General features: G+C 41.1%; 2 protein-coding genes across 2 annotated transcripts; one reads left to right on the top strand and one right to left on the bottom strand.

Annotated features, from left to right (window-relative positions):
- Positions 1–1,685: 1,685 nt before the first annotated feature.
- Positions 1,686–4,983, top strand: LOC125905037 (tetranectin-like). Its single transcript, XM_049602801.1, has 3 exons — positions 1,686–1,819; positions 1,994–2,092; positions 3,887–4,983. The coding sequence occupies exons 1-3, from the start codon at positions 1,723–1,725 to the stop codon at positions 4,291–4,293; spliced, it is 603 nt and encodes a 200-aa protein (XP_049458758.1). The 5' UTR covers positions 1,686–1,722; the 3' UTR covers positions 4,294–4,983.
- Positions 4,984–6,077: 1,094 nt separating this feature from the next.
- cdcp1b (CUB domain containing protein 1b) lies at positions 6,078–23,785 on the bottom strand. The gene is made up of 13 exons (XM_049602800.1): positions 23,574–23,785; positions 19,749–19,979; positions 18,513–18,848; positions 18,140–18,355; positions 16,846–17,187; positions 16,467–16,682; positions 14,579–14,935; positions 13,497–13,856; positions 11,905–12,102; positions 10,507–10,857; positions 9,518–9,874; positions 9,339–9,420; positions 6,078–9,063 (listed from the first exon to the last, which is right to left on the bottom strand). The coding sequence occupies exons 1-13, from the start codon at positions 23,638–23,640 to the stop codon at positions 8,562–8,564; spliced, it is 3,615 nt and encodes a 1,204-aa protein (XP_049458757.1). The 5' UTR covers positions 23,641–23,785; the 3' UTR covers positions 6,078–8,561.
- Positions 23,786–24,933: the final 1,148 nt, after the last annotated feature.

The following is a 24,933-nucleotide window of genomic DNA, read 5'->3' as shown; positions in this document are numbered from 1 at the left end:
GAACTAAGTCCTCATTCAAATGAACTGTCAATGTAACGCAAGAAGAACTGAGTCCCCTTTCTGTCAGTCCACTCTTTGGTCCACTTAAAGAGGACTGAGTTTGGTTCATTTAAAAAGGACTAAGTGTGAAAACACTCTAAGTGAAAAAAGTTGATTGAAAAATGTCTTAAATTTGTTAAAAAATGATCTTAAAGGTCTTAAAAAGCATTTAAACTCAAGTGTCTGATAAAGATGCAACCACCCAGAGTTTCCCATCCCAACCAAAGGCCTTTCAGCTGCCAGTCAGTTCCCAGCCAATTACCAGTCTCCTGACAGGGCATGTCTAGATTCCACTGTGATCTCACACAATCTCATCCCAGCCAAGGAACAGTCAAAGACCGGACAATGTCCCAGCAGGGATCCACCATGGATCTGCCTGGGCCCCATAACAGAGCAACAGGAAACTCTAGGTGGCTGCATCTGTACCTGCAGACACCGGGAGATACATTTTATGTTAACAATAACAAAGTAAGCTAAGGATCTTACTATAGGCGCAGAGGAGGCTATATGCAGGTGTACAGGGTATACCCACCTCTTATTTTGGCCCATAACAGTATACCCACCTGTCATCCACAAAAACTACTGGAATTTATAGGAAAGTATACCCACTTCCTCCTCGGTAACCTACCCATTTACATGGTAGTACACCCACCTCATCAGCTACTATTAAACCTCTAGATATTACAGATATCAATTCAGACAAAATCAAATAGGTCCATCAGTAATAATGCTCAACAGTATTTTTTGTGCCACACTCACCAAGCTTGAGTTCATTATTTTCATTATTTATTTTCAAAACAAAATCATTCTCAATATTCTGGACTGTACTGTCAGGGCAGCAGTCTCTCTGCATCCTTTTGTCTCTGCCACGTGTCAGTCTAAGGCTACAGAAAGACCAGATGTGACTCTGGATCATTCCACTCTTCCCACAGACATGCTGTAGGGTGTGTGTGCTGGCTGAGAGCAGACATATGGAGTAGACAGGTCCAAAACAAACTCAAATTGCAGATTTTGAAGCAAAAAAAAACAAAAAAAAAAACCATACTCAGAGAATGGTTTGTGAAGATATACACATTTCAGAATAAGGGGTGACATTGCAAGTGCCTTTACAGCTGCATAAGAGACTTAACAGGTAATGCTGAATGGGTTTTTCATTTCAGTTTCTTCCTGCTGCCAAAAACACCTGGAAATATTTAAATCTTTCCAAATGAGGCCATAACTAAAGGCTTCCAAAACACCTACTGGCCAACTGTTAGGAAAGAAAGTCTTACTCCATCTCTTTTTTCTCATCCTGAGAGCCAAGAAATAAACTGTAACCAAGTTATTTAAGCATTTGTGCAACACATGAGTCAGTGTTGTTTATTTCATTTTTTATAGTATACTTTGATGAAAGCTGCACAGGGTTATTACATCATAACTGTTACACAGTCTGCCAGTCTCCACCTGCTTTCCAGGCCTGGTCTGGTTTGTACTGGCCCTCCAAGTTAAGCATCTGGAGCCAGATGAGACACACACACACACACCATCCTTTAAGGCTCCTGAGGTTGGATTGTTATTCCTGCAAATGGCAGTTTTGGAGCTCAGTATTTTTCCCTGTTTGGAGAGATGAGAGGGAGGGCGTGGGAGGGTGCAGATAAATTGCAAGCATCCACGTTGGAGCAGCCTCATTCAACAGGTCTCACCATGGAGTTCAAAGGAGTGTGCGTGCTGCTGGGAGTACTGCTACTGGTGAACTGCTCGTTTCAACAGACTCCACCAAAGAAGAAGCTAATAAAGAAAGGTAGACACCTGGTCCATCACAAATGATTTCAATATCATATCTGTGTTATGAGATGTTTATTTCAACAGCATGTTTTCTATGTAATCATGCTCAGATCTCCTTGAAAAAGGAAATAATTGAAATATAAACAACCTGATTTGAATTTCCTTGCGTCTCCACTGTTTTTGGAATCAGATACGGCAAGGGATTCTGCTATTGAGGACTTACAGAAACAAATCAACGACATTGTCCAGGAGCTCAACCTACTGAAGGAACAACAAGCCCTGCAGACAGGTAAGCTGGACTTTTGAGCAGATGGATCGTAAATTGGATCTTGTCTGTATTATTAAAGGCATGCAAGTAATCACCCTGAGAAGGCCTCTAACAGTCTCCTAACACCAGGACTTGACAGAATCTGGGTTCAGACAAAGACTTTATTACCAACTGGGCAAAAGAAGCAACTGCCCCCAAAAATCAATGACTAGATTGTGCATAATGTAAGAGACTGCAAATGTTTTAAAGGAATTTGCTAAAGCAGATAATCAACCCAGGTAGGTCCAGCTATGTTAAGTAGTCTTATGGCTCTGTCTGTACCAAGCACTGGCTCAGGAGCCCAACGAATCAGGGACCCCTCTGTCGTATACATGCAAAATATCTCTCAAATTTACATGTACCGACCAGGAAGAGATTCAAAATGACTACAGAGAGACAAACAGATCACACCGAGATGAAAAGGAACTGCAAAGAGTATTTCAAGGCAATTGAAAAGAGACACAAAATAACTACAGGCAATCATAAAGAGACAATAGGTGTCAGGGACCACTCTGGCCTTCACCTGCAAAATGTCACTCAAATTAACACATACCAACCACAAGGAGACACAAAATCACAACAAAGAGACACAAACGATTAAATATAGACAGAAAAAAACACAAGCAGACTGTTTGTCATGTGTCAAACTTAACGTTACAAATGGCCAGAAAACAGGGTTAGTAAACAGAATAAAGCAGCATGGAGGCCAGTGTTAATGTAACCATGATTACTTCTTTTATATATATCTCTTACTTATTCAGTCACTCTTTAAAACTTGGTGACTACTTTGTAAAGATGACCAAGCATGTCTTGGATGGAGATGAACAGAATTAGTGGCTGAGATGACAAAGAGTCACAGAAGCTACGGATGGTCGCACTGGGAAAGGGGTGAAAATACTGTGTCAACCCAAGTGTCATGTTTCCATCATTGTCGATCAAAGCTGGGGCCGATAAATATTTGTAACTACTACAGAGTATGTATATGAATGCTGATTATAACCTTTCCCATTAAAGACAAATTCAGATGTTGTGTTGGAAAGGGACCTTAGAGAAAAGGCATAGTTATTTTATATTGTTTACTTACGTGGCATATTCCTAAATATAGTTGAATCAAATTACCATGCAGTCACTGACACACAGAAAGCCCAGGGCCAGGCAACAAGTACAGGGTCGACAGGGGCCCAACATCAATTTTTTGCCCCAGGGGCCCCTTATTAAGTTATTCCAGCCATGGTTAGACTCGCAATTTGGCCAGGTTTAAACCCCTGCACCAGTAAACGGCTACCTTCTACCCCTAAATGAACTCCTTTCAGCCTTAGACATGCAATTCTGTGTCTGAACCTACTTTATGATCACCTGTGGAAGCAGGCAAGCAGCCATTAGTGTCACAGTGGTAATAAGTGGATTACAATGTGGACATTTTAAAGGGCTTGCTCAAGGGGGAATTAGTGATAGCATGACAAGAACTACATTGTTCAGTACTCAACTTGGACAGAACAGTCTGTATGCTTCTCTAAAAATAAATTCAGATGGGATACATGTGTAGTCTTTTGAACTGCAAGTCTGAATCTGGAGTGCACATGGCAAAACTGTGTTCAGGACACAAAATGATATCCAGTTGTTCCTGCAAATCAAAAAATCAAGTACATGGGACTACAGTTATTTGTATTACTAAAGGCCACCTGTATTACCTACAGCTGAAAAAAACTCTGACATGACTCTGAATAATAGTTTGGGTCTATCTAACCATCTGCTCCCTTTTATTTTTCTCTTCAGTTTGTCTGAAAGGCATAAAGAGCCATGGCAAGTGCTTCTTGGCTGACACTGTAAGAAAACGCTATCACACTGCTAGTGAGGACTGTAACGCCCTGGGCGGCGTCCTTGGTACACCCACATCCCGCGACGAGAACGACCAGCTCAGAGACTACATCCGCCAGAGCATTGGCCCAAATGAGCAGGTCTGGCTTGGCGTCAACGACATGGTGACTGAGGGCACCTGGGTGGACCAGACCGGCTCCAGCATTACATACAAAAACTGGGACACCTCCAACCAGAGGTCCCCTCAGCCAGACGGTGGCCAGTCCCACAACTGCGCCGTCCTGTCTGATGCCTCTAATGGGAAGTGGTTTGACGAGAACTGTCGTGAGGAGAAGCCCTCCATCTGCCAGTTCAACATTGTTTGATCACATGTATCTTATCATAGACTGCGCATGGTTATAGCTGCTTTCAGTGTGTACCCCTGCTGCGATGCTGCTCTGCCTGCTATTCTAAAGAGAGCTTTAAACCAGTGGTTCTCGGCTGGTTTTGCATCAGGACTAAATTCTGATTTAGAAGTCACAGTCAGCAGTATGTGACATATGGGTTTGTTATTTTTGACAAAAGCAATCTGGTGATGTGTCATTTGCAACATTCCTTGTGGTCACTGTAAAACCAGGAGGAACAGAATAAGCTAGAGATTGTGGGACACCATCTCCTCCAAAGGACTAGATCTATGTCCTACATATCCTTTTAAAAAAAGGATATAATTTTTGCAATTATTTCAAAACGTATTGATTGTTCATAATTCAGAGTGCCAGTACTCCTGCAACAGAAGGTGTGTAGATGCTGGCACCTTTCACGAATGTTTAAAAACTGGGTGTAACTATCTATTATTTCCACACACCTCTGTTGAGACTCACTAGTTGAGAACCACTGGTTTAAACTCGGATAACCCCTTTGCCATTACTGCATAATGACAAGACTCACATGGAGCCAGAATTCTAAGAGATATTTCATTAAAACAACTTCTTTCAAGACGTGATTTCAGTTTGCTAGCCTTGTAGTCTCCTATGTCTGGCCTGGTGTAACCTGAAACAATACATGATGAAAACCCATTCCTCTGCTGTCGTTTCTTTAAGGAAAAGTTTGGGGAGATATGCTTATGCATACTGAGCATTAGAGGTTCTGTGTGTAACTTTCAGAAAATCTTTGTTGTAGTACCTCACTGAGGCTGTTACATGAACTGCAGTCAGCATCCTCCATAACCATGGCAAACACCTGCATGGGCCACAACACTGAGTAACAAGAGACAGACTGTCATCCTGTTGAAAGAATACTGGAAAATCAAGTACAATCAAATAGAGTGGTGCAGGAAAGAGTCCGAAAACCCGAGTTTTTGGTTAGATGCCTGAAATAAGGTCTGTTGTTAATGTTGTGTTCAAATGGAACTCATATGCGCATGTTAATGACATGGGAAGTCATGAACATGAACTTGAAGCTCTCAGAAAATTTCTACTTACGAGGTCGTGAATGCTACAATGGGGGAGTGTTCAGATGGACTCTACCCTTGAACACAGTGAACACGAACCCATTTGAATGCAGCATAACACAAGCTTAAAAGACTTTCACATTTTGTTCTACCACATAAAATACGTCAGTAAATACCCCACTCTTGAAATCTGAAGCCTTTAAGTGTCCTAAAACAGGTGCTAACAAGTGACTAAATGAGACTACAGAACATCAACAGGCCGAACATGGCTTTACAGCCTCACTGCGGTGAGGATGTCTAATGGAAAAACAGCATGTGTGGACTCTGTTGTGGTGGGTGCCAACCATTTGCTGACATTAACAGAGTCCAATGTTACTGTTGTACACTGCAGCGCTATAGCGGAGCTGAAGAGAGATGTAGCATGCTGTTGGGAGAACTTTGCCTTAGGAGGTCTTAATGCTAGAGAGAGATGTCTTGGTTAAGGTTCATCACATCCTTTGGATCTTCCCAGAAAATTCGCCCCGAGTCCTTTACACAGTAGTCAGCCCACAGGTTGTTACAGGAAACTGAGAAGGTCAGTGAAGGTCCCAGCTTTTAAGTTACATTAGGATCCATGCATTCGTTAGCAAATGAAAAACAGTTAACACATGTAAAGTTACACACAGTACCTTTAAATGAGAAAATTGATACCACACGTCTTTTCATCTTACTTCTAGCCAGAAAGTGTGCATTTCCCAAAATATCAAAATGCTGTTCCAGACAGTCAAAAGGCTCAGTAAAGAAATGCAGACTTTATTTTTAAATGTAACATCTGCAGCTGCAAGAAATGTGGCGCAACTATGTAATCCTGGCTCCTGCATTTGTTGTTTCCAGTAAAAACACTTCTCCATGGTAAACACTGGCTGCAGCTCCGCAGTCTTAAGTCTTCCACACCCTCATTCGCGTCACTGTTTTTCATGGCCAGAGTTCCCGTGGTTGAAATTGTTTTCACTATCCAGCATGCAAAAAGTGACCGTCTCAGCATGAGAAGGAAAGTTAAGTGTGATGGCAGTCATTGCCTCAAGAAGTGAACGGTGTCCCCACCAGACCTTTTTCCTAAAATTTATTGCAATAAAACACCTACATTTTATCTACAAGTAAAGAAAAAAACAAATCTGTTTAAAAACAAAACATGTAAACAATATAAAAACACTATTTAAACAAGGACTAGCACATTTTTTTCATAGTCCCTGCTGCTGAATCCATGCCACGTGGACAGAGATTTAATAAAACTAAACAATCAAATATTAAAGGAATAGTTTGACATTTTTTGTTGCTTTCATGCTCAAACTTAAATGAAAAGATTGATATAACTTTCATGTTTGTATGGTACGATACAGCCTCCAGATCATAAGCTAAGCTTAGCACGAAGGCTGGAAACAGGGACTGCCGGTTGTTCCGATAGCCCAAAATTCCGAAGCCCTGTCAGTCTGAAAGATGTCCCACTGGACCAAAAGCCCATTCTGCCAACGGCCTGTTATCCCAAAAATGAACACCCATTGCTCTGAAGTCCTGTTTCTTAGGAAATAAACACTCCCTGCAGTCACACAACCCAATTGACAGAATTTTTAACAACACCGTAGTAAATGTTTGGTTAGGTTTAGGCACAGAAAAATATCATGTTTTGGCTTAAAAAAAAAAAACAGGTGTAGTTGGTCAAGAGCCACTGAGAATCTGAACGGGGAGTGTGTATTTGTGGAGAAACAGGGCTTTGAAGCAATGAGCGTTTGTTTTTGAGACAATGGGCTGTCGAAGAAATGGGCTTGCGGTACAATGGCACATTTTTTTGGACTGCTGAGGCTTCGGAAATTTGGGCCATCGGAACAACGGCATGGCACCCTGGAAAGCAGCAATCCTGATTCCGTCCAAAGGAAACAAAATCTACCTTCCAGGATCTCTAATGCTATGTTCACAGTATGAGCGACAAAGCAACAGGCTACAAGTACTTTTCAATGGAAGTAACTGACATGAGGCTACAAACTCTATATTTGGTCAAAAAGTTTCTCTGCTTTTGATCAATTTCAAACTTTAAATGATGTTCAGTTGAGGTGCTTTGTTGCAAGCAGCAGACACAAACAAGCCCATGACGACCTAGCTAGCTAGCTAGGCCAGTGATCATGTAGCTGGCAACATTGTTGCTGTAACATCTGTAGTATGAACACAGCATAATGCTCATTTGTTTAATCTGTATGAGTTTTATGCCTAATGTGTATGTACTTCTGTGTAATATATAGAGTATGCCCCTAGTGTTCAACGTAAGGAAATGCATCTCTTTACAGCTAGCTAGAAATGCCACAGCAGATATGTCAGAAAAGTTAATTGTGAGTGTTCTTTGCTGTCTAATCTTGTGAAATATGCACATGGAGCAGTACGACGACAAAAACAGGACCAGTAATGCATGGCAACAGATAAGTGGGTCGACCTGTCATGTGTGTGAAATATTTTGTTGAAAGACATATGATCACTATGCATGGACTCTATACTTTTCACTTAGGAAAAAAAAGCATAAGTTGTATTACATCCATCAATCTGTTAGCTAATTTCTTTTTATGCTAACCTGCTGTGGCACAGTGCATACAGTCTGTTCGAAATCTGCCGCGACAGCTCAGTTTTTTTCAACATACCTGAGGCAAATTGCGGACTGAAGAAAAGGAGTTTCACTAACACATTGCAGATAACAGAGATTTTCATGGGAATGAATGGACTTCCAGTTGACACACATGCACATTCAGAGCTGTGTAAATGAGGTGTTGCTGGTGGGTAGATTTTGTTATCTTTAGATAGAGTCAAGCTATCTGTTTCCCATTGATTCCAGTCTTTATGCTAAGCTTAGCTAACAAGCTGCTGGCTGGAGTTTTAGATTTACTGGACATGAATGAGATTGAAATCAATGTTCTCCTCTAACTCTCAGCAAAACACTAAAAAAGTATCCCCCAAAATGCCAAACTTCCTTTAAAGAAGAGGATCACAGCTTCGAGTCTTGAACCTTGAAATGACTGAGTTCTGACAAGACGATGAACACATCACATTCAGAAGCTCATCGATCTCAGATTCCCTGAGTGTGATCGAGGCACAGAAGTTCACATCCGTGCAGTCTGGAGATACTCGGTGCTGTAATGACAATTCAGTAACAGCAGCCCATCATGCAGCTACAGTCCTGACACACTACAATGAGTCCTCTGTTACAGGCGGCTGTGGTTCCATGTCAGCACCAGAGAGCCGGATCGTATTTATGTCCCCTGTACTCTTGAACGTGTACAGTTCATTATCCACCATCCTGCGGTCCTGGAAGCCGAGGCTGTCCTGCCGGTCAATGGGAGTGCGTGGACGGGGCGGGAGGAAAGAGTCCGACGGGTTCAGGAATGTATTGAACTGGTCCATCTCAGGCTCATTGTCCGGTTCATTGATTACAGGCAGCTGTGCATCAGTGGGGCCTGTAAATGTTTTGTAAGAGTCCGTCTGCATCCCATTGAAGTTGTCCTGAATGCTGTCGGCATAGCTGGAGTCACCCAGCAGGTGGCCATACACCATCGTGTCATCTATGGAGGCGTAGACGTGGGATTCATTGTCAGACCGAGATTTGCTGAAGTGCCTGTCACCTGGGCGGAAGATATTCCCTCCGGAGATGTAGATGGACGACTGCTTGTTTCTGTCTCTTTTCTTTTTCCTGCAGGATGAAGGCAGAATATGGACAGTAAGAAAGAGTCAATAAAAGCCACCAGTTAATGACTGATCTTATAGAATATAGACCAGAGGTCTTCCACATTATTTAGGCTAAGAACCCCTGAGCTACAAGAGAGACGGAGCAGGAACTCCCAACTGCATTTATTGTACAAAACTGAGTTGCACTTGAGATAAATTCTGAGTTTGCAGCAGCTGTAGCACGGCTAGGTTCGATAACTACGGGCCCAGATTTTAGAGTTTTGCTACAGGTGCACTCACTTTGTGACGATGCATACAGCAGCCAGCACGATGAGCAAAAGCAAAAGGACTCCTGCTATCCCCAGGACAATGGCCAAGAGATCTTTAGAGGCAAAAAGAACACGTGGTAGAGTTAAATTCTTTAGTTGTTTCAGGTAAGGATTTTTTGTGTATATGGAAGGCCCTAATTGTTTGCTTACTGATCTTCTTCTGCAGGACGATTTTGGTCACCGCGCCAAATTGGTCCTCCTCTGGTATACAGTTGGACATGTTGAGATAGAAACTATTCGGCACCTCCAGCTTGTTCTCAGCCTCCTGGTCCTCCCTGCGGCTCATGAGCTCCTCCTCGTACCCCAGCATCTTTACCTTGATGGCTGTGTGCCTGTCTGCACATTTGGGCTGGCTGATATTGACGAACTGCAAGAGGGCCTTGTATTGGCTCGGCAAAGAGACAATCCATGAGACGGTGGAGGAAGGCTTCATACCCTGAGGCCAGCTGGGGGTGGCCAGCAGGGTCGGCGATGACACCTTTGGACTGACTCTGTAGATAATGGTCTCTAAAAAACACAAGGGATGGGAAGTAATGCAGAGTGTCAGTACTGTATTCTCCAGCATTCATGGTACGATAGTGCCCCTGTGTGGAATTAAAAAGTAAAGCTGGCCATAACTACAGTGGAGAATCATAATGTAGCAGCATGACAACTCATGATTATTTTCTTGGTTAATCAATTGTTTAGTCAATAAACATCCATTCTGAAATTCACTTAAACTGACTGAAATTTGTTAACCTGTCAGAACTTTCTAATGTTGATATAAACAATAAAAAAGGACAGTATAACAGAACTGAAATGACTTATCGATCAATCAATTAGTCAGAAAATTTAATGTTTCACTAATTTTTCAAGCAGAAATGCCCAAAATATTCTCTGATTTAATATTTTCAAAAGAAGATTTGCCACATTTTTTTTTACATGCATGATATTAAACAGAATATTGGTTAATATAATATTGGGTTTGATTGTTTGTGGGACTAAACAGTTACGAAGTTGCCGCCTTGGGCTTTGGGTATATATAATGGCCATTTTTCTAATTATTTTCTGCCAAAACAATTCATTGATTAGTCCATAAAATAATCTGCAGATTAATCAAAAATGAAAACAATTATTAGCCAAGAGTATACTGAATTTACCTCGGATCTCCTCACTGAAGCTGGCATTGAGAAAAGCCCCCCTGATCTTGCTGAAGTCCGGGACTGTGGCTGTGACTGAGACGTTGGCGTGCACCTGAACTTTCTGGATCATTCCATTATGGCAGAAATCTCCAATAGAAAACCCATCACCCTCTGCCACACGCACAGACTGATTACACTCCTGGCCGGGCAGTGACTGTCGGAGACTCCCTGTGGGCGACATCAGATCCACGGTACCGTCCTGAGGGATGGTGAGGTGCCAGGTGAAGCTGTGAAGGGGCATTGGTAGCCAGGAGCTCAGTTTGGGCACAGTGAGGGGAGTTGCAGGGCAGGATGTCACATTTTGGCACCCTGTTATTAAAAAGCACACAAAAAGAGAAAATATTAAAGGGTAAGTTCTGTATTTTTTGTAATGACTCAAAGGAAAAATACAGTTTTGAAATTGTTCCAGTATTGAGAGAGTGCTGCACTGACAGGCTCAGATTGTTGTTATAATAGCTATAGTTATATAAACGCGTAGTATGTACGCTGTAGTATGTACGCCAGGCCAATGGGTGGCAGTGTAAATTTGCAAAGCAACACCATGGCATGACGCCATGCGCCTGCGCTAAAGTGCCTTCCTCTACAACGCACTGATTACAAACCAAAACAAAGAAGACACAATGGCGAAAGCACGCACAGATAACTTTGTCTGGACAGACGACGAGGTGGAGTTGCTACAGTAGATCTACACTTTGCTGGAGAAGCATTGATAAAATCAATAGGGTGAGCAGCACAAACAGAGCTCGGCATTGTTGTTGTGACGGTCAACTTTCTCGCGCATGCCTAGTGACTGGAACTGTAATGCGCATGTGCGAAAAGTCTCCGTTTTCAGAGGAACTGCATAATGTAAGTTTACATGACAACGGAGACGGTGCCGTTTCCAAAAAATTGCACTCTGGAACCTGTTTTCAAAACGTTGCATTTTCAGGCGCCCAAAACGCCGCTGTCATGTAAACGATCGGCCAAAACGCAACTAAAGTTTACTGTTTTAAGTTGAAATCGTTGTCGTATTAACGGGCCCTAAGAATAATATCTGAGCCTATCAGTGACAAAAACAACTATTTTTAGTCCTGAATGTTTGCAGCTGTCAGCGACAGCGGTCCCTCCAAATACTTGACCAGTTCAAAAAATTGTTCTCAGGATCCAGGTTCAAAAATGCTGCAGTTATCCGTTAAATTCAAAACTAAAACTCATCTTGTCAAAAAAGCTATTTCCAAAAACACTGAACTATCCCATAATGAATTTAATAGTCTTTATACTTTGAGTTTAACATTTCTTTAAACAAGGAACTGATAGATTTCAACCTCAAAAGAAGCTACAATCATCTCATGAACATGCAACATAAATTCAACTTACCGATGACTTTACTGGCAGTGAGGCGCACATCTTCATTGGGACAGTCGAGGAAGGAGAGGGTGGCCTTTGTGCCTGCAGGCACATTTATCTTCGTTTCAACCTTAGAGTTGATGGACATCTCACAGTAAGGATCAGTACCCACTTTCTCTATCTGCAGGGACACTCCTGGGTGTTTGGTTAGATCCACCTTAGACACAACTAAGCCAGAAATACAACATAACAAGACAATATGTTAGTGATCAAAAGGGAGGTCTTCATCTCAGCTTTTATTGTGATGATATTTTATCTGAAATCCTGTTAAAACTTAACTGCTGCATTTCTTTTTGTCTCATTTCTGCATATAATAAACACAGCATGAAGTACTAGTACCTCAAAACTGCACTTAAAGGATAACTCTGATATTTATCAATCTGGACCCTAAGTTTTGGGGTCCAGATGTGACTATGTGACTAATGGAGACAACAGTTTTTAAAATTGGTCCAGTTTTAACTGAGACATGAAACACGCTGCAACGTAACCACTCAGGGCATGGATGCACCGTCAGTTTACTTCCACTAAAAGTGCTTTTTTGCCACTGACAGGCTCAGATTTTTAATGTAGGAGTCTGACAACATTATGGAAAGGATCTGTACAGACAGAACTTTTTGTTAAAGAATAAGATCCTTTTTGTTTAACCAAGAACAGCCCCAACATTGCTATTGCCACACCCACCAGACTCCATTTAAATAAGCAGTGATTTTAGAGTCTATAAAGTCAGTTTATTTTTACATCTAACTGGTTGAATTAAGGGTTTATTTCAACCAAACCAGACTTAGTAATTGTTGAAACAGTGGAAAGACAAATTGAGATGGTTTTATTTTGCTTCTGTCGACTTTGAATGAAGTGCGTTTTATGATGATAAAATTACTGTTTATTTAAATGGGGTCTGGTGGATATGGAGATTTCAGGAAGGATCTTACTCTATAATAAAGAGGTCTATTTCTGTAGAGATCCTTTCTATAATGTTGTCAGACACTTCTGTGTCTTTCAGTGGCAAAAAAACAAGCACTTTTAGTGGAAATAAATGGTGCACAATTGCCCATTAATTTTACATTGTAGCCTGTTTTGCTGCTGTGTTCTGTAGCAGTCTCCTAAATACTGTGCCAGTTGCATTCTACCACTGGAGACAAGTCAAAAGTTTTGGTTTTTGGTAAAGTCATGAATATTTGGACACACGAAGCTCCAGTTTGTGCTTCTCATGTTTTATCATTACATTCACCTTGCACAGCTAAGTATTAAATTTTCAAAAAAAAAAAAAAAAAAATTATTTATTTATTTATTATATACTTGATCTTTTTATAAACCCAAATGTCGTGTCATAAAACTTCCTCAAATTCTCCATCTGCATGAAAAAGTGTTCCATTTGCAGCATGAAAACAAAACCTGTTTCTCAAACTGTGACTTTATTCCCCAATCAAGATCACCAGAAAACAACATAAATTATGCCTTGTTCTTTCTGTAAAACACAAGCACACTGGTTTCTCTGAGTAACAATGAGTGCATGTACTAAATTAACTGCCTGCCCTTCACACTCCCAGATGTCAACACTGTACCTGGATGTCCACTCCTCATTACAGAGACTCTGTAGTTGAGGGTGAGTCCCTGCAGCGTCTTGTTGGTCTCACAGTTCTTCAGCACCATGCTGAAGTCGCCCTGCTGATGCTGCGGCTGAGGATCCGTCAGAGACAGTTTGGTCACCTTCTTGTTCTCTTTCTGGTACTCCACCTCCACTTTTTTGTTAAGGCACTCTGGAGCTGTTTGATCCAGGAACTTCATGGTGTAGTTGTGCATGCCAGGCACTATGAAGTCCCACTGCATCTGCTGGTTGTCAGGGAAATCACCAGGATAGTTGGCTGTGATGAAGTCTGTGTCCGACAAGCCTCGAGGTAGGTTGACTTTCACTATGGCCGCCACTGGAGAGAAACAAGGAGAGAATATTGTGATTTGAAACAGGCAGGGGGAGGCATCTATATCCCTTTAAACAAGCTTGTAAAACAACACCTGTTCGCAGGAATCTATAACTTACATCTATGGTTTTGGTGATTCAAAAAAAAAAAACAAAAAACAAAAACCTAAGCATGTACTTTCATTGCCTAAACTTAACGAAGTAAACCTAAAAACAAAGTTTTTTACCTACATTCTAAGTTTATTTTGAAAAGACAATGCGTGTAATGAACATAAACTGGCACGCCGTCCCTGAGGAGGCAAAACTGGCACTGGAGGGGTACATAGAGCGTCATGCTTCGACGTGTAGGGCCACTGACCAAGACTAGGTATTTGACGAGTTGAGAGTGAGAATGTGTTGGTATGTTAAAATACATGCATCTGGACCCCCTTTTATTTATTTCTTATCATGTACAAATGGAAAACTTTATGTATCTAACATATTACAGTTGCACTTTAAATTAAGTATCATCTGTTTTTCAATAACAAATTGTTAAAAAAAAAAATAAGAGCCTTGTGTGCGGGGTTCACAAGTTAAAATGGCTTCATATTTTGGTTTAGCGTATGTGTTACTGGAGGAAGTCTTGCTATACAGTATGTATATTTGATACACACTGTGTCTTCAAATCCAATGTGGCATGGACCAAATTTTTGGCATGACATGAAAACAAAAACAAATCTACATACTTACTGCTGGTCTCAGGCCCAACATTGAGTTTAAAGTCAACGGGGTCCAATTTCCTGTTCCCAGGCACCTTCAGAGACACATGGCCCTTATAGCGAGCCAGGACGGTAGTCACAGGTCCTCCTTTACAAAAGGTACCAATGGTTGCTGGTCCTGTGCGCAGATAGGTGACAAGAGAGTATGTGTGCTCGTCTGGACAGGTCTCTTCGTTGGGAATCTGTCGCATCCCTGGTTCTGGGAAGTCCAGTTGGAAGGCCCGAGTGGTGACGACTTTCAGATACCAGATGAAGGTCCGGTTGAAGTCTGGGAACAGTGAGGACTCGGCCTGAACAATGTTTCCAGAACAGGCGCTCTCTGTGCAGTCTGGGAATGTAAAGAAGAGCACACAAGTTTTTTATGATGACGACTTTTTCCAAACAACTTTTTATGTCGGGGCTTCAGGACACTTGGATCACTACGGAGTATGGAGATGTTTTGTGTTTTAAATTCTGTGTTTTTGGACATTTTAATCTGGGTCACCGTCAGCCATTAGGTGTGCAGTTGTGCTGCTACCCACTTCTCCCTCGGATCTCCGTAAGTGTTGTGAGGACTCTAAAACTTCACCAGAGCCTCCTTCAGCATATGGGTGAGTAGATAATGGCTGACTTTTCATTTTTAGGTGCACTATCCCTTTAAGTCACAGTGACAAGCAGCGTTTTTACCTGAAGTTGAACATTTTTCAACTCCCGGAGCTCAGAAAAAAATGCCAAACCAGCAGGGCTCAGAACAGAATCACGCCAAGCACTTTGTTGTGCTACCCTGTTTGTGGGGTAGCGTAAATACGTGGCGCTCCCATTGCAAAGCATTAAAAAAAAATTACACTGGCCTCAGAAAAAACATTTTTTTTTAAACACCACTTAAACTTTACCCTACTGCCAGAGATTTTTACCAAAAAGTACACAAAGTCTCCTTTTACATTGACAGTAAACAACACAACAAGATGGTTCCTTCATACTTTGGCCCAATCCCATTTCTGCCCCTTAAATCTTCCGCTTGGTATTGAGTACCCTCGTTTGCGAGATAGCCCTTGATGAGGGACGTGAGAAATATAAGGATAGAGATCTTTCCCTAAGAAATGGGACACCACTTCATGCAAATCGGCGTGGCCGACGTGCAGGCATACGTCACACGTAGTAGCAACGCAATGAAAATGCTGGCACCAGCGCTTGTGTTGTGGCGTGTGCTATGTTTATTCTTCTCTGTCTGATGAATCAACGGAGAACAAATGCTGAAAACAGGAGGCGCCGAGTTCTGATCGACTTTGTTCAGGTACGTCGATTTGTTTAAATATTTTGACGCTGTGTTCAACCGAGTTGCTGATGAGTTTACGCTAGTCCAACCATCTGTTGTTTGTATAGCCTACATTCCGATCGTACAGTAACAAATTGTTTTCCAAAACTTGCCGACATTGCTGACTTCGCAAGGTGTTTCATCTTCCACTTCGTTGTAAGTGTGGGTTGGGGCTCCCTTGAAATCTAGGGTGGGTTTTAAGTGGTGGAAACCACTTCCACTACCTCAATTCTGTTTTGGGACACCACTAGCCTAAACGTGAACGCACACAACCAAGTGCAAGTGGGTGTTTCTAGGGGAAGTGTGGGTATTGGGACAGACCCTTTGGTTTTGACTGACATGCAAGACGTACTCAGATATTTCTACTGAAGTGAAAGTATCACTGCCACAATGTAAAAACTTTTACTCTTGCAAGTAAAAGTCCTGCATTCAGTCTGTCACTTAACTAAAAGTACTTTGTAATTTGTTTATATCTCATTAGAAATGTACTTGATGAAACACCTGAAGGAAAAAAAAACAAAACTCAACGAACATCAATACCAGTACTTTTTTTTGACCTTCATACCAATATCTCTGTTGATCTCCACAGTGTAAAGATCCTGAGGCTGAGGACAGGTGAACTCTACTGAGGTGTTGCGAGGATCTTCCAGGGTGAGAGAATTCAGTTTGCATATTGGTGTGGGCTCCTTGTTCTCACACACACTGCACTCTAGCTCGCTGGTCGGCCTGTTGATGGTAATGATGGTGTCAGGATCAGGCTGCACCAACATCATTCTGCCACCTAAAGGGGAAAAAAAAGCTGTACATTAAAACCATCACTTTAAATTTGTTAATTTATACTTGCACTACATGAATTTATATTGGAAAATGTCTTTAATATATTGTTCTGATCTATCAGCTATTTATTTTCCTTTCTTGTGTGAACAAACTGAAGGTGAACTTACGTCTTGGTGCTGCTTTGACAGTGAATGAGTCCAGTTCACCTCCTTCGGGCACGTCTACAGTCACAGTCGTCGCCCTGAGCAGCTCCAGACGAGACACTGTCCCTCCTTTACAGTAGGTGTTAATTTTGCTGTTTCCATCACTTTTAGTTGTGCTCACTGTGTAGTGAAAGCCGTCTTGGCAATTTTCTGTTTCAGAGATCTCCTTTAATCCGCCAGGGAAGTCCAGAGTTAATACAGTCTTCTCTGGTAGAGTAATGTACCATGTTAGGGATCTTTTAAAGTCCTTAAAGAGGTCGGGATCAACTTCTCCTATAGCAGGAGTGCAGGAGTTCTGAGTGCATGCTGAGTAACAAAGATGACAAATATTTCAATGTTATGCAGTTAACAGGAATTTTCTTTCTTTACTTTTCTTTTTTTGAGTTCCATGGAGAGAATAGAAAGAACTTTATTCATCCCCAAAGGGAAATTCAGCTGTCCAGCAGCTCATAAGACAAAAAACAACAACCACATGTTAAGTTAAAATAAGTACATAAATAGAAATTAAATTCAATTAATCAGTAAATAAATAAGTACATATAAAAGTCAATGCTAAAGTAATTACAGAAATCAATAAATATTTTTAGTACTGAACAATAAGTAAATGTATAAATAAATGCTGAAATAAATACAAAATAAATTGTTGAAAAAATATATAAAAAATAAATAAATAAATGGCCATTGGTTGGGACATAAATATATTTAAATTATCTTGACAAATCATTTTTTATTGGATTTTTTTTTTAATTTTTTCCCCCTGTATGTCCACATTTCTTAATGTATGTATTTTTATATTTCTGTTGTTTATTTATGTCTGTATATCTGAAAAAAAACAGAACTAAAAAGGAAAGATTTTAAAATACAGAAATAAATAATCAGAGATCGTAGAAGAAATCAATTAGATACAAATCAACTTATTTCCAAAATACAATATTTTTTCATCTAATTTTGCATTCAAATATTGCTTCATGTGTTTATTAGAGTGTAAATACACATCTATTTGATTATGAAAATAAAAAATATTAAAATAAAATAAATACATAAATAATTAAAAAAAATAATTGAATCTATTTTTGTTTTTATTTCAGCATTTACATTTGTGTTTATTTTATTTATTCATCTTTATTGATAAATAAGTAAATAAATAAGTCATATATTCTTCCATACAAGAGAATTTAATATATATTTTAAAATGACCGATCCAAAATCCTGCTGGTAACTGAAGTAAATGTTGACATGTAGTCTCCACAGGTCTCACCTATTTTCTTCTTCATCTCCACGCTGTACACATCCTCGGGTTTCTGGCAGCTGAACTCCAGTGAGAGTTTGTCAACGTTGGTCAGTGTCTTTTCTGTGGGGCTACAGTCTCTGGTGGAGCCATCAACAGAGCACACTTCACATTCTTCTCCCTTAGGTTCCCGGCTGACGACCACAGTGGTGCCTGAATCAACAGTTACAACCATTGTTCGGCCCTCTAAATGGGGGTGAAACAGGGAATGAGACAGATGCAAGGATTGGTTTATTTGCAAATCTATCACTAAGTCTGTATGGAACGTCCACAGCTCCAGCTAAAATCAACAGTGTTACTAAAGGCTTTCTTGAAAGAGTCGTGTACAGTCATATTTTCTTACTTAGAGGTCCAGCGGACACCTGGAACAGCAAAGAGTCGACCTGAGTCTTTGATCCAACTTGCAGAGACACAACAGCTTCATTGGGCAGGTCTAAACGAGTCACAGAGCCACCTCGACAATACTGTGTCTGGCCTGTGCCGATTGCTGTGGTCACCAAATACTGAAACCTATCAGGGCATGGCTGTGTCGTCTCCATCAGCCCGTCTCCGAGGACGTCCAGACCCACAGCTGTCTTCTCAGGTGCCTTCAGCTCCCAGGTGAAGACTCTGCTGAGCTCTGTGAGGAAGGAGGGTTGAGTTTCTATTGTTGTTGGGCTGCAGGCGTCCTTAGTGCACTCTGGATTAAAATTAAGGAAAAGATTGGTTTAAGAATTTCAAGTCATGTGCAAGGTGCATATGCAGATCTATTGATTATGTTTTGATGTGAATTTATTAGAAATTAAATTAATTGGAGCAATCCAACAACCAACTCTATATTGAAGGCACCATGGACTGAGGTTGGACGTTTCTACAAACCATGAATATGCTACATTTGCACATTTCATACATACGGCTGACAAACTGCAGACTACAACGAATTATTGCTTGTTTTTTACTGAGACAACGCTGCTTTTTCTGTCAGGATAGTCCCAAAGAAGCGGTTGTCTTCCTTCTGAGACCTCGCTGCATTTCCTGCTGGGGTATTGCCATGAAAAGTGGTTGTTTTTTTTAATCGAGAGTTCAATGCATATCCTGTGGGGAAAGTGCCGCTAAAAGCAGTTGATTTTTGCAGAGGCATCGCTGCGTTTCCTGCTGCAACAGTGCCACGAAAGATAGTTGTTTTTCACAGATATCGCTGCATTTCCAGCTGTGACTGTGCCACCAAAACTGTTTTTTAAAGCCTAAATGTGATATTTTCCTCATCCTCATCAAGAGTTTTTGTGCCTATACATGACAACACATTGAAATGTAAAGTTTCAGTGTATCCACTACATAATAACTATAAATCTAACATGTTTGTGGTTTAAAACGTGCAATGCCGGTTAAAGACTCCAAAGAGTTAACTTTCGGAATATATCATGACTGTGCTCAAAACAATTTAAGAACAGTAACCACTTTATTTTTGTTGTGTCTTTTTCAGGCTTGTGCACAAAATGAACACTCTCTTTTGCTGACTTTTTCAAAATAAACTTAAACCTGGTCCTGATTGGTTCCCTACACGAGAACTTAAAACTTTGAACAAGGTCGGTAAACTCACCAATGGTCCGAGTGATGGTCACATTGTAAGCCTGTTCAACAGGTTGGGAGCAGTTGAACAGCAGTTTTACCTCCTCCCCAGGGACCAGAGACAGAGACAGTTGACAGGATGTCTGTGTGTCATTCGCCCCGCTGACCGTACACACAGCACACTGATCCAGCGGCAGCCCGGGGATCACTTTCACCATTACTTCTGAGCTTTTGTCTGGTTGCACCGTCATCTGCAGGCATACTGAGAGAACAGATAAGAGGGAGTTAGCTACAAATGATTAGTGATCTAAAGGTGTTGGATTAGGATTGAGGATAAAATTAATACATGGAAACAATGCAAAATGGGAGAAATTATTATTGCTGCCGGTATGGTTTTGTTCCAGCTGCACGTTGATCAACATTTTTCACTATTCTTTGAAATCTTATAGACCAAACACCTGACTGATTAACTGAGAAAGTGATCGACAGAACAATTAAAATAATTGTTAGTTGCAGCCTTTGAGCATGCCGAGACAAATTTGGACTCGAGTCTTTATGATCTTCAAAAGAAAACCATTGTGGTCCACACTGAAATATCTCAACAACTTCTAGATGGACTGCAATGAAATCTGGTGCACGTATTCAGGGTTCACCGCCACCCCCTGACTTTCCTCTAGCACCATCATCAGGTTATCTGCTAAACTAATGACATCATCCTCTGCTGTACTTGTGTGTGTGGTCATAATATGCAAATGTCAGCATGTTAGCATGCTAAACTTTAACATAAACATTGACTGTTTAGTGTCAGCATGTTAGCAGTGTCTTTTTGAACATGTTAGCATGCTGGTGTTAGCATTTAATTGAAAGCACTGCTAGCCTGGCTGTGGACTCTTGTTAAAGCAATAATGCCAAACATTCTCTGTTTTCAGGTACTTGAATATTTATTCATTCATTGATTCATTTTCATAACCGCTTATCCTCTTGAGGGTCGCGGGGGGGGGGGGGGGGGGGGGCGGGGGCCTATCCCAGCTGACATTGGGCGAGAGGCAGGGTACACCCTGGACAGGTCACCAGACTGTCACAGGGCTGACACATAGAGACAGACAACCATTCACACTCACATTCACACCTACGGACAATTTAGAGTCACCAATTAACCTGCATGTCTTTGGACTGTGGGAGGAAGCTGGAGTACCCAGAGAAAATCGTATGTTGTAAAGCCCTGTGAGGCAAATTGTGATTTGTGATATTGGGCTTTATAAATAAAATTGATTGATTGATTGATTGAAATCTGCGTATTTCTGCACAACAGAGTGCAGCATGAATGACGTTTACTTGTAGGCCAACCTGCACATTAGTGCCACTCTTCGACAAAGCCAATAGAATTTTTTGGTTCATGCAGAAAATAAGCTCTGTGGCATTTTGTTCAGAGAGATTATCTTCACAAATGAGCATTGCATTTGTGAGTTCTGAAACATAAATGCAATCGACAGAAATAACAAGCTAACGTTAGGCTATAAATGAACCACAGTCGCATGACTTGATGTCGCCCCCACAGCAAGGCTGTAAAGCTGTTTTTGGCATGATGACGTTCTGTAGTCTCATTTAACCACTTGTACAAAACTTCCTTTTTTAAGACAAATACAAGCTTCACAATTCATGAGTGGGGGGCCACCTCTAGCTCACCTGGTAGGGTGTTCACCCCATACAGGCTGAGTCCTTTGCAGCAGCCCAGGTTTGATTCTGACCTGCGGCCCTTTGCTGCCTATCACCCTTCCTCTCTCTCCAACCCTTCCTGTTCATCTTCAGCTGTACTATCAATTACAGGTAAAATGCTCCAATATAATCATAAAAAAAGAAGTCAGAAGTGGGGTATTTACTGATGTATTTTATGTCGTATAGCAAAACATTAAAGTCTCTTAAGCTTGTGTTAACCACAGACCTTACTTCAGGCATCTAACCAGAAACCCATTCAAGAAACCAACCGACTCTGAGACGAGGGAGTGTCGAAATGTTTAATCATGTCTAGGTTTTACAACTCATAGTCAGGGCACTCTATTGAACATTCTTTTTATACGTCATACTGTAAACCTCTGCTCATTCCTTGGACAATTTTGTATATTTCTACACAAACTTCTAAAACTTTACTTGGTCTTTAATTATAATCGAGATTTACTTTTATAGTCTTGTATTTTTTTCCTTCTATTCTATATCTAAATTTCTTGATTTTTCAATAGCATACTTGCTTTGACTTTCATTTTCTTTTACTATGTTTATGTTGTGGTGCTCCTCCCTCAGCAGAGGCTGTCTTGTGATAAAGGCCGAAACACCTGATGATGTTGAGGAGCACAGCTGATGATGTGTCGTGGGGTGGCTCTGCTGGGTGGTCACGGCTGAAACACCTATGCTCTGGCGTGCCAAGTCCTAACTGATGACTCTGTTATGCACCAATACACCAAAGCAAACACCTCGTATGGGAAAACCAACTTGGCAATGAACCTGATTCTGATCCTGGCATTTTTCTCTATTGTCTAACATTTTGTAGATATTGGAAGAGAGGACGGAATCAGATGATATCAGTGTTCACACCAAGCACAACGCCACCCAACACCTCAGCAATATTTAGGCTACAAGAGGAACAAAACACACACACACTAAGGGTCAAATGGTTTGCTGTTGACACTTGTGCAAACAGAGTGGTAACAGGCACACCTATCGCCATGTGTAGTGACAGACCAAAGCAAATTAATTGACTTCACATTATCGTGAGTCATCTGAACGCTGAGTCAAGACAGTGAACCAGTTTTAACTGCTGTGTCTGTGATGCAAACGTCTCCCTTTAGGGGAAACTGTAATTGTAAATTCAATCACACAAGCAGCTGTAAAGCTACATTACAGCTTCAGTTTAACATTTGTCCCAGCTGCATTTCCATAGAGTCATAATGTCATTACAATTTACATGAACTCTGGTGGTTCTTGCTGCACTGATGAAGACTTGAATGAAAACACTTAATTTTTTTGTGAAAGCATGTGTGTGGTAAGCTTTACAAGCTCAAGCATAAAAAGAAAGCAGGAATTCCCAACCTGAACTTGCAAGGACTTGAAGGCAACACAGAGCATTTACATGAAATGTTGGCTAGAGGGCCTCTTGTGACAGTAAACAATGGGTGTGTCGAGGATGTCACAGCATTCAAATAGTAATATTTGGTGGGAAAACAGAGTTTATGTAATCATTTCCACAAAATGCCATGAAAGAGGATCAGTTCAACAGGCAGCTGGTGACTTTTCAGTGGGGAACACAGCTCTGAGTTTGAATCTAGCAGAAAATAAAAGATAAAACACCCGCCAGATTCATAGCTCAGCTCAGCAGCAGATTGCAGGTCAATCATTAATGAAGTCATGATGAATTCATGCCTTCAGGAAGCTCCATAAATGCCTCATAAACCTTTTGAAAATGGAGGTCTAAAAGTCACACGCAAACTGAATGTGTAGTTCAGCCTCTCATCTCCACTGTCGAGTCAATCAATCACACATAATGTTAACTAAATGTCACCTATTATCTCTTAATGCATTTACACACAGCTTTGAGCACAGCTCACTTTACCCACTTCACATGTCTGCATCTTTGCGTTAAGTTAAACCTGAGCGCGTTTATCCACAATAGACAGCATGCACTCATCTCGGTTGTCTGCTTGACCCATTTGGCACACACTTGAGTGAAGCGACAATGTTTGTTTTAACAGATTTTTTAAAGGGTAGCCTACTAAAAAAAACAATAAATACAGAAGACAGCAAGTAAACAAAGCTTCAAACAATAACCGAACTTGTTTTGCGCTGACAAAGATAATTATCCCACCTGAGGTGTCGAAGACCGTCAAAACAACCAAAAGTCCCAGGAGCGCGCAGGACGCACACAGCCGCATGTTCACTAAAAAAATAAGGGTAGTCCTGTTTTTAAAAATGCAAAAAGTTAAAGACAAAGTGAAAGCTGCTGTTTCTCTCTCAAACACACGGTTGCATTTTCATTCACGTAACAGCGACGGCGTTGACAGGCACTTCCTGCTCTGTGTTACCTGCGCACAGCGGCGCGGCGGAGGGCGTGGACCTCAGGTAGGTTACCTGCCCAAACTTGACGGTTCAGGAGGAGGACCGGTCCCTGCCGTTGTACCCTTGAGCCGCAGAGCTGCACCACACACAGTATGGACTTCTGATAAGACACGAGTCCTTATGTGACTCCCCTCACCATGAGGCACAATGGGTGCCCTATTTATAAGCAGCCAAACATGCCAAGGATTGTTGGCATGGTGCGGTGTATCCCCAAAATGAGGCAGAGGCAGGGAGTGGAAACACAGCTCAAAGAAGAGGTTTTAATACCCAACATTAATAAGTATATTCAGGACAAACAAATACTGATAAATATAACTGCAAGCATGGGTGGATTATGAGTCAATGGGCCCCTGGGCACGAACATGTACAAGGCCCCACCACCTCTTCTTCATGGGAGCAGAATATGGAGACTTTGTGCTGGTTGTGCCTCCTTTTGTTGTTGTTTTGTGTCTCTCTGAAGTCATTTTGTATCCTAATTGGTTGTTTTACCCCTTTTGAGGTTATTTAATCTCTCTTTATAATCATTTTGTGTTTTTTTGAGGTCGTTTTGAGTCTCTTTTTGGGTAATGCTAAGTCTGTTTTGTTTTTTCTGTGTCTCTGTGTAGTAATTTTGTGTCTCTTTTTGGCTCTTTTGGCTCTTTTTCTAGTTATTTAGTCTCTTTATAGTTTTGTGTCTTTTTTTGGTTATTTTGTGTGTCTTTGATGTCATTTGGTGTCTTTTTGGTTGTTATGTGTCTATGGTCATTTGGTTTCTCTTTGAGGTTGTTTTGTGTCTCCATCACGTAACTTTATGCTTCTTTTGGTCATTTTGTGTGTCTTTGACATCAATTTGGGTCTTTTTTTTAAGCCAGTTTTGTGCCTTTTCTGGTCATTGTATGTCTCCCTTATGTCAGCTTCTGTCTTTTTTAGGCAATTTTGTGTCTTTTTTGGTCATCTTGTGTCTCTTTACGGCCATTTAGTTTTTCTTTGAGGTTGTTTTGTGTCTCTTTTGGTTGTGTTGTGTCTTTTTAAGGTCAGTTGGTCATTTTTATCTGCCTGTATCTGCCATATTGTGCCTATTTATAGGCAATTTTGTGTCTCTGAGTTCATTTTGTGTGTCTTTAAAGTAA

This window comes from Epinephelus fuscoguttatus, linkage group LG17 (assembly GCF_011397635.1).
Source record: "Epinephelus fuscoguttatus linkage group LG17, E.fuscoguttatus.final_Chr_v1".
NCBI lineage: Eukaryota > Metazoa > Chordata > Actinopteri > Perciformes > Serranidae > Epinephelus > Epinephelus fuscoguttatus.
The sequence above is the reverse complement of the archived record's forward strand: the minus strand, read 5'-3'. Positions and strand labels throughout refer to the sequence as shown.